At 42.9% G+C, this 10,318-nt stretch overlaps 1 protein-coding gene across 1 annotated transcript; it reads right to left on the bottom strand.

Annotated features, from left to right (window-relative positions):
• Window positions 1–8,255: 8,255 nt before the first annotated feature.
• FOXB2 (forkhead box B2) lies at window positions 8,256–9,284 on the bottom strand. Its single transcript, XM_070935619.1, has one exon. It carries the CDS (start codon window positions 9,282–9,284, stop codon window positions 8,256–8,258), a length of 1,029 nt encoding a protein of 342 aa, XP_070791720.1.
• Between the last annotated feature and the right edge of the window lie 1,034 nt (window positions 9,285–10,318).

The raw sequence follows: 10,318 nt of genomic DNA, 5'->3' as shown, positions 1-10,318 counted from the left end.
AATTCTGAGTAGATATTGATAGCATATTTTAAATCAATTCTGTTTGTTTAGTAAACTGTACACCATTCTCACTCTCTTCTCACATATCAACCCCAAAATTTAAAAAAAACACGCAGAAGCTAAATTTCTATACAGATGCTTCAGAGTTTCTGACATAGAAAGAAAAGGCTTTTCTCTGTTTCTGCTGAGAAGAGACAGAAAAATCTATATTAATTTCAAGGATAATGCTAGGATATGTATACTGTCTTTGATAAACAAATACTTCAACTCTCTTTGCCAAGTTAAATCCCAAGGGTCTACAATATGAAGAAGACTGATTAAACTGTTTTGAAACCAAGGCAAAAAAAAATGACTATCATGTCGTTCCTCCTATTTCCCACAGTAAAATTAAATAGTAATATATTTAGTAAATTGCACATCCTAAATCTGCTTGAGTTTATTCTGGCCCATCTAGTGATTGCTAGATCACTAGAATATGATCTAGGAAAGTCCCTTTTTGGATTATGTTCTTCTGTCAGGAAAAAAACCCGCATCTTGAAACATTTGAGTGGTTGAAGTTTCTGTATAGTTGAGAAATAAGAAAAAGACAAGTAGAAAGATGGAATCTTGGAAGAAAGGGACATTTGGATCAGTGGAATGAAAAAAAAGCTCTCCTAATAGAAGGAAGTCCCAGTTAATAAAAGCATCATAACCTCAGAAGCAAAGCACAAATCGTTCTTTATAAATTGCAGTGAAGAGGTTTCATAAGTTAAGCATTCATGTGAGAGAAAGGTAAGTGACATTTATTCCCCATTAAACAAAATATTAACTATACCCAGGGAGGCAATTCCTCACAAATATTATTCTCAGGAGAAGGAATCTAGCAAAACCTTAAAACTCTTGCTAGCTTGCTCTGTCTGACATACTGGTAGTAGCAATGTAAACTGTAAATCTGTACTTAAAATTAGGGAGTGTGTTTTAAACAATTATTTTAAAGAATATCTATTGAGCCACAGACCTACCCAGTTCTAAAATCTCCTTGGAAATTAAATAGTGTAAGTTTGGCTTCTAAACACATTAACTTTTACATTGGAACCTACTATAACTCTAGCATGGATCCTAGTTTCAGTCTACAAAACCCCTAAACTTTAGTTTTGCAAAATACATTTGGCAATACAGGTAGTCCTCAACTTATGACAATTGAGCCCAAAATATATGTTGCTAAGTGAGAAATTTGTTAAGTGGGTTTTGCCCCATTTTATGACTTTTCTTGCCACATTTGTTAAACAAATCTCTTCAGTTGTTAAATTAGTAACATGGTTGTTAAGTGAATCTAGCTTCCCCATTGACTTTGCTTACCAGAAGATCACAAAAGGTGATCACATGACTCTAGGACACTACAACTGTCATAAATATGAACCAGTTGTCAAGCATCTGAATGTAAATCCCATTGACCATGGGGATGCTGCAATGGTCATAAGTTTGAAAAATAGTCATGTCACTTTTTCCAGTGCCATTATATCTTCAAATGGTCACTAAATGAACTGTTGTAAACCGAAGATGGCCTGTATCCAGTTTAACAGCAGGCCATGGAGGCCAGATTCTTTACTCAACTTTCTTTTTGATGCATTAAGAAATGTGATTGTCCATCTAAACAGTAATATTTTTTTTCTTTTTTTAGCTTGCATTATCTTTTGCTATTGTAATTGAAACTTTTCACAAAATGATTTTTAAAAAATGAAGAGTGTTAATAAATATATGTAGTCCGACTGCTAACAGAAAGGAGAAGGCTAGCCAGTATATTGTCCTGTGGGTCATACTGAAAGGACTCGGTTGCTGGAGACTGAATAGTCAACCTAAGAACATATTTATGAGAGAAGTGATCTCCTAGCTGAACATGTAATCTGGATGTAATAAACACACTCAGTGCCAGTGCATACTCACAAACAATACTCTCCTTCAATCTCTTTAACTTTTAGGTTTAAACTACAGAGCATGGTTGTGCAACCTTTTGGCTTGCCTCATTGGGCGAAGAGGCATTGTCTTGACTGCATATAAAATATATAATATATTTTTAAATATAAAATAAACTTCCTTTTAAAAAACTTTTTTATTATTTTGTGGGGCCTCATTACCAGCTGTACAGAGCCACTGTACGGAGACGCCTGCTATAGAGCCACGCTGAGGTTGCCAGAATTAAGCTGTTGGTAGGAACCCCACAAAAGCATGCTTGTGTTTTCAACTTCTGTTCTATCTGGCACATGAAGAAGTGATTTGCTCTGAAGATATGGCAAGAAAGTGAACATAATTTATATAATCTGTGTTTCTCAACCTTAGCAACTTTAAGATGTGTGGACTTCAACTCCCAGAATTCCCCAGCCTGACTTCTATGGCTGGGGAATTCTGAGAAATGAAGCCTGCACATTTAAAAATTGCCAAGATTGAAAACACTTAAATTAAAAAGTATTTAGTGAAATGTGTATTTCAGTACAAAATTCATCCACCGAAGAGTTCTATTTGGCTCACCAAAATTTGAAAATAAGAGAGAAGAGTGGTCCATTCTGACCCCAGGCATATTTTCCCCCCAGGCAGTTCCCGTTTTTTTCCTCTCTGAAAAACAGCATAAGACAAGTGTTATTGTTATTTGTCCAGAAGACAAACTGAGTCCTTCGCTTGGAAAGAGGAAAGAGCTCTAACGCGCTCATCTTTTTGCGCGCATGCGCTAGCGGTACATGTTGGTTTGGTGCTAGAAGACTTCCCAACACGCTGCGGAGAATAAGCCGCGTAATTTAGGAACTTGAATTTTTTTTTTTCTTGTGAAACCACCAATAAAACTCCCTACTGAGATGCCTCGGCAGGTATAGGTAGGCGGGTACACGACCCTTGCAGCCTGTACATGAGTGCTTTTCTCCCTCCCCCTCTTATTTTACATCTCCCCCCACCATTAGCCAACCTGGCGGGCAGAGGTTCGTCTCAGTCCCCAAAGCCCGGGGTCCCCCTTGCCTCCCCTGCCCGCTGCCTGACCTGCCGCTGGAAACCGGCGAGGCAATTCCTGAGGGCAAAGCAGCTCCGCTAATCGGGTTGGCATCAGGCAGCGGCCGTTTCGGGTTTCAGGAGTTGGCCGTGTGTGTGTACAGTACAAATGATCGGCTCTTCAAACAGTGGCGGCTGGCAGCCAAGCTGTGCCCCGGGATTCCCGCAATTGCAGCGGATCCGCTTCTTCCCGGCCGGGCCTTTGCGCGGACCCATCATCTCCCCAAGTTTGACCAAAAGAGGCCTTTCTCAAGTCCCATCGCCCCCTCTCCAAGAGCCCCCCTGCCCCTGGCAAAGCCGGGAGGGGAATTGTTCGCGCCTGGAGCCGCGAGGCTGCCAAAGACAAGGGCTCCCTCCCCCTCCTCCTCTGGGCGGCTCCCTGGACGCTGCCGCCGCAGGTTGCCAAGCAGGCACCAGATTTCTGGTGGTGCCGCTGTGGCTGCAGCCGAGTCGGATGGCGCATCCCAGCCGCCAGCCCAACTGTCAGCGCTCGGCTCCCCTCTGGCCTTCCGAGACACGGAGGGATTCCCGGGGGACAGTGGGGGCTCAGCTCGGCGGGATCGGGGCACCCAAGCGTGGCAGGAGGACCCTTCCTTTGCGAAGGAGAGATCCTCCAGTTTTTCTCTCTGGAAACTCCCAAATGTCACCCCAGGCGGGGTCAGTGATTGTCAACTGGACACGGGAGAAAGTATCTGCAACGCCTGATACGTGGGATTTGGGCTCCAACAACAAGCTCTCAGTCCCGAGAAAACTCTATTTGAGGGAGCATTGATCCTCATCAAATTTAGAGGACGGAGGGAAGTTAATGCCCACCAGCAAAACTTCAACTTTATAGTATGATTGTATCCTAAACAGTAATTATCAAATCTTACCAGACCCCGCCTCCCAAAAAAAAACCCTAAAAGAAATTTGTGTTTATAATAGATTTTAATGCCCCATGATAGGTTTTAATGTCCTGCATCATCAATATAATTGTTAAGGGAACATTTTGTTTGCTCTGTAAAATGAAGTCCTTACCCAGATAAACGCTTAATCCTTTGTAATAAATACATAAATCAGGTTCCTTTGGTAATTTGTCGCCTCTTTTTTAACCAACAGACTTTTTAAGCTAAAGGATAAGTCATTAAATCACTTCCCCAGTATGACAGTAAATACGGTGACTCCCTTCCCATACTCTTACCTACTTAGATTTTCATTGACAGTCCCAATTTACAATATACTGAAATTGTTAAAACACCGTTTTACAACAGCAGATCTCAAAACCAGAAACCGCTTATATCTTTTGGCATGTTAGTAGAAAGAGAATTCCACTTCAAGAGTAGACGGTCCCTGCCCAACTGAAATTAAGCCGACTCGTTACACCGGGGATTTACAGCCGTTCTCACGAACACCTTTTCTGAGTCAATCAGGCTACTTCGGTCCAATTTATTCTTCAGTTTTTAAGGTGTTCAACGCCAGGACTGTTTCTTTTGGGTAGGGCTGCTGGAAGACTTCAAGCTGGGCTAAAGAAAGCTGAGCTCCCTTTTTGTGTCCTTCCCACCAGTCAGGTTCCTCCTCCAGCGCACTCCCGGCGCCTTTCACCCGAGGAGACCAGGCGGTAGTGAAGAAGGGTGAGCTCACTCTTCCGACTCACTTTTTCTACGACTCCGTTCCCAAGCTGTCTCACCTCAATCGTTCTTTTTTTTTTTTTTCTAATCAACAAATCCGTTTCAAGGCTATCTTTACCGCTTGCCTCTCCTTCCCTATTATATGAAACGGCTCCAAGGCATTTATTTATTGAACCAAGAGTCATCATCCCACGTTTTGCATTTTTTTTTCAGAATAGGAAAATAGGTGGCTCATTTTGTAATTCTTTAACAAGGGTGGGCAGTGTGATTTACCTATTTGTAAGGTGTGGTGTTTTTTTTTTTTGTTTTTTTTTGAGTGAAATCAAGGAAAAACGATGTTTTCTCTAGTGGGAATGGGAATAAAACTCAGTTTTATGAAAATTATAGGACAAACTACGAGTCTCCAGCTCTCTCCTAACAAAATTAAGGAACATTTGTACATGGGGTGAGATTAAAGTTACTCCGTTCATCTGGAATAAGAACTGAAGCCTGCCTGATATCAGAGCCTGTTGCAGGGATTCCGGAGTTCATCCCCTCCCCAAATGATTCATTGCGCTTATGTAACTGCTATTTCACCCATATATATATAATATAGTCTTCCAATATTTTGACAGGTATATTGATTTATCACTAAGATTTTAATATGAATTTCCCCATATATCTTATTATGCAAAAATCTGTGATACAATTATCTCATTAAAACTCTTCTTTAATTCCAGAAAACAAACTTCTAAGGGCATTGGGTTTTTTTATTATTTGTTCCAAGTAATTTGGTAAGAACCAACCTTGCATTATGTGTGCTCAAATTTTCTGTGGAGAGAAACTTCCTAAAAAAAAAAGTATGGAAGACATTTAAAAACCAAGGAAACATTCAAAGCATCTCAAAATGTTCTAAACTTAATAAATGAAATTGTGGTGAAATGTTAATTTTAGCTCCAAATTACACTGAATTTAAAATTGGATGTAGTGGTATAATTCTAGTTTTCAAGAAGTTCTGATGGGTATAGAGACTAATACATCATTTTACTACCAAAGTTCATTGTATTGGTCTGATCCTCGAATATAATTGCATGAAAAATATAACTCAGATTTTAAGTTACTTTTTTTTAAAATAAACCAGGTTGTAATTTAGGTATAAAAATGTCTGCTGTAGCACAATTTATTTCCATACAAGGTTCATCATGATTATTGCTGTAGATTAGTGACTGAAAAATAAATGAGGCAAAAGATATATATTACCCAGCATCAAATGAGATAATCATCTCCTATCTGGGTAGAATACACGCAAAACAATATCTTGTGAGTTACAACTTAAGTTTTCAGTTAGAGATTTATGGATGTGTTAGGAATATAAATGGCTAGCTAGACTGAAAAGCTAAATTTCCAGAATTATACTTCAGTCTGCTGGGAATGTTACTACAATATAGAAAACATGCTATTTATTCTGTAAATCCTAAGAAAGAAACTATGAGCACATCCTTTAAGGGCTCACTTTATCCTTTTAGTGGAGCCTCTCTTGATCTGCCCCTTCTTGCATAAACAAAAATACAAAAGCTGATGCAATTTAATCTTAGGAAAATTGAAACACTCTGGTGCTAGCTGACACTTCAGCACGAAGCATATTATGGCTTCAATGGGATTTCCTTGTAGACGCATATAATGAGTTCACAGAAAAGCTACAGAGGATGGTGGAGATTTTCTCTCAGAACTATACATTTGCCCAAACCAATGCATTTTTAAGTAGGATTTCAGAGGATTTTGTTCTAACTATCACAAATTAACCTCTGACATTTAGTCAAAGGGTTAACATATGTATTAATTGTTCTTCAATTCAAGAGAACATCTTTGGCCTCCAAATACACTTTCATGTGGCATAGTGAAGATTATCAAGGCAGACAGTTGCATCCCAGCATACACAGGTTAATAAATCATAAGACTTAGAGTTAGAGCAGGAAGCCAAGAAATCACTTTTAATGAAAACAACCATGTACAATAAAGCTCCAACTACAGCATTCACAAACCAGCTGAGACTCAAATTCCAACCAAAAGCAAAGCTCAAAAGCTGACTCCTGGAAACAGAACATTCTCTTATTTCATCGAAACTTCTTTGTGTAAAGTGCTTATCTGGTAGGTAAGTATGTAAGTAAGTGGGAAAAGGAGAGATCAAAGCACACATGCACACACATAAAGCAGGATAGTACTTTTGAAGATAATAAAAATGTTTGGATAAGCATTATTCACAAGAAGAATTTTTTTTGTTAAAAAAACAAACAGAAAAATACAAGTTTTGCACATGTATACAGCAATATAACATTGATGTGTTGATAGGCTGAAACCTATTTCCAAGTAAGGGTCAAAAGAGCAACAAGTTTACACCTTAGCTTCAGGAACTTAAACTTATGCTTTACTGCACTCTTTACTGTACCATCTGGTGGCAATGCTTTCAATCTGAATGGAATACAAAGCAAATTTAAACCCCAAATTCTTTTTAATCTCCACTTATTTCTGTGTTTAATTGTTTCTTCTTCATTCACAAAATGAAGAAAAATAAAATTGCAAAGAAACAAGAGTTGATGTAGAGAGACTCTAAATCATCATATAAATCTTAGTTTTAATATTCCCAATCCATAGCACTATTGTCATTTTTAATACTCTTTAGGCCCTGGGAAATTCATGTTGCTCTAATATAAAATTATCAAAATTGCAGTAACAAAAATATAACAAGAATAAATTTTAATTAAACCTTTAATCTTAATATCCATCTCCTGAAATCATGACATACTGTTGCTGCTTTATTTAGCTTCCTTAACTTTTAAAGGCTATCTACTTTACTTCATCCCTTTTTGACACTGTTACTTTTGATCTAAACTTAATAGTTTGAAATAAGAAGGATTGGATAAGTTAATGAAGAATTCTGTGTGATTTAAAAGCCTGCATACTTTAAACTTGCAAGAGCATTGGGGGGGGGGATCTTTATTTTACAGAACAAGTGGCAAACCCCAATCAATGGCAACATTTTCTTTGATTTTTATAGCTCATAACCTACAGTGCTAAAATACTTCATTTGAGATATGTATATATATTTACAAATTCAATCCAACTACACCTCACTTTTGTACATGCTAACATGAAAATAAATCTCATTGAAATTACTAGGCTGACCCAGTACTGGTGAAATTCTAATAGGTATTCATGTAATCTTGATTCTATTGCAACAATGGTTAAGAGTAACTTATTTTCAAGAAATTCAGGGAGCCAAAATTTACCACAATTGTGTATAAAGTTTCTTTTGGGAGTGGAGTTTGAGGCTTGAGTATGGTGTCTGTGTGTGCGTGCATGCGTGCTTGTGTCATTATATAGCAATTCATGTGTTAACTGAATACAGCTTTAAGTATTTCACAGAATCAACAGGACAATTTCTGAGTTTATGATGGCTAACATTGAACACAGAAATTCTTACCTGAACCTGGCTCTGAACACTGATTTTACAACAGACACAATACATGATAATTGTAATTATAATAATACAAAATGTTCTTTCCAAAGACACTCAACAGGCCCAGACCAATCTTTGCCCTGTGCTTGTATCTTAGAGGATAGGATTATGTCAACTGTCATACTTCTCCATCTTCCATTCTATGAATGTACCAAGGCAGAATGTAAGGAGATTTTGCCATTGGAGGAATTTGGCGGAATCTGTTCAAGAAGGGAAGAGGAGACACTGGGAGACGTTGTCTGACAGAGCTGCTGTGTGACATGGTTGACCGTCAGGGCAGAGATGGCAGTGGATGGCGCAATGGACGGGGTGGGCTTGATTGGCACAGGGATTGCAGGCAGTGTCTGTGTCGATGGGTGGCAGATGGTCTTGACCGGCATCCCGAAAGGTCCGTATTCTCCTGGCGAAAGGGGAATGCCACCCGCAGGCTCAATCATGCCCACGTGGGGCCAGACCGAGCTGACCATGGTGCTGATCTGTTGACCGGCCATTGGGTAGCCCAGGTGGTGCATTACGGAAGCCAAGGGCAACCCACCGCCCTGGATCACTCCTTTGTAGTCTCGGCCAATGAGGTTCTCGATGGCGAAGGGATGCTTGAAGCCAGGAGCCGGGCTGTAAGGCTGGAACTGAGGCAGCCTTCCTACGGCAGCAGCCGCCGCCGCCGCCGCCACGGCCGCCGCCGAGTCTGGATGTCCTTTGGTTGCCGCTGGAGGCTGAAGCGGAGGCGGCGGCGGCGGCGGCGGCGGGTGATGAGGGTGGAAATAGTGGCTCAGGTGGGGGTGCAGCACCCCTCCTGTTTTGCCCGCCGCTGCTGGCATGTGGGGCTCCGGCCGGGGCACCTTGAAGCGCTTTCTGCGCCTGAGGAAGCTGCCGTTCTCGAACATGTCCCCGCAGTCCGGGTGCAGCGCCCAGAAGCTGCCTTTGCCGGGCTGGTCGGGTCGCCTCGGGATCTTAATGAAGCAGTCGTTGAAGGAGAGGTTGTGGCGGAGCGAGTTTTGCCAGCGCTGGGTGTGCTCGCGGTAGTAAGGGAAGCGCTCCATGATGAACTTGTAGATGTCGCTCAGGGGGAGCATCTTCTCACTCGAGTGCTGGATGGCCATGGCCGTCAGCGAGATGTAAGAGTAAGGAGGCTTCTGATCACTGTACGAGCTCTTGCCCGGCCGAGGCATGGCACATTCCTACCCTCCTCCGGCTGTCCTGCCCAGAAGGACCGCGCTCTAGGACCAGAAAGGGCCGTTCACCACTTCAGGAGAGGAGCAGGAGGATCTATCAAGGAGAACCGTTGGCTCTTCGGTACATTCAGTCGGCATTTCCAAGGGAGTCAGTCGGCGGACACTTTGCAACTTCTCCTCCTCCTCCCCTGTCCGCCTGCGCAACACGGGTGGCGCCTTCGCTGCCTGCTTTCCCCTCACGTCGTTTTTTCCCGCCAAAGCCCGGCGGCCGGCGCTCCCCTTTCCCCTGAACTCGAAACTAAGCCGCTTAATTCCGAAGGCGCCTTCCCGCCAAAGGTAAGAAAAAGCCTTTCCTTAAAACTCCCTTTGCCCCGCTTCGGAGTCAAGCCCTCGCCAAGCGCTTCAGCGCAGAAGCGCCAGAGCCCAGCCGCTCTGTTCCCGCCATCTTCGCCTCGATTCTGACCCAGCACAAGTTCCCGACGAACCTCAACGACCACCGGGCTCGCCTTTCAGCCTCCTCCACCCCCCACCAGTTTTCTTTCCCTCACACCCGTCTCTTCTCTCAGCCAGGAGCCGCACCCAAGCGCCGCTTCCTAATTTCTGGGTTGTTCTCGCGCCGGCCTCAGATGCCTGGCTGTGAGGCGGAGACTTCGGGCTCCGCTTTGAGATTCTCGGGGGTGGCAAGAAAGAAGGTCCCGCGTCTTTCCCCTTCGCCGGCTTGAAGTGGAAAAGCAGCAGCGACCCGACCGGTTCCTTTGGAAAAGAAGCGGACGTAAACGGTGGATGCCGCGGAAGGCAAATCAGGCGGTGGCCGGTGCCCTTGAGCTGAAAGGCGCGGGAGCGGCCGGCGGGTTGGCTTTGGCGCGGCGGCTGGGCTTGTGGTGTGACGGAGCTTCTCAGCTCGGTTTTGTGCCGGTGCTGGCTCCGAGTCCGAGAGCCCCCCGCTTCGCTCAGCTTCCCTCGCGTCACATGACTGGGCTCGGGAAAGAGACGGAGCTGCGAATGGTCGCCTTCTTCTCCCGCTCCTTCGG

The sequence above is a fragment of the Pituophis catenifer genome, unplaced genomic scaffold, assembly GCF_029215685.1.
Source record: "Pituophis catenifer annectens isolate HBS135680 unplaced genomic scaffold, rPitCat1.0.hap2 SCAF_2, whole genome shotgun sequence".
NCBI classification, from domain to species: Eukaryota; Metazoa; Chordata; class Lepidosauria; order Squamata; family Colubridae; genus Pituophis; species Pituophis catenifer.
Note: the sequence above shows the minus strand (reverse complement) of the source record. Positions and strands in the feature narration are given on the sequence as shown.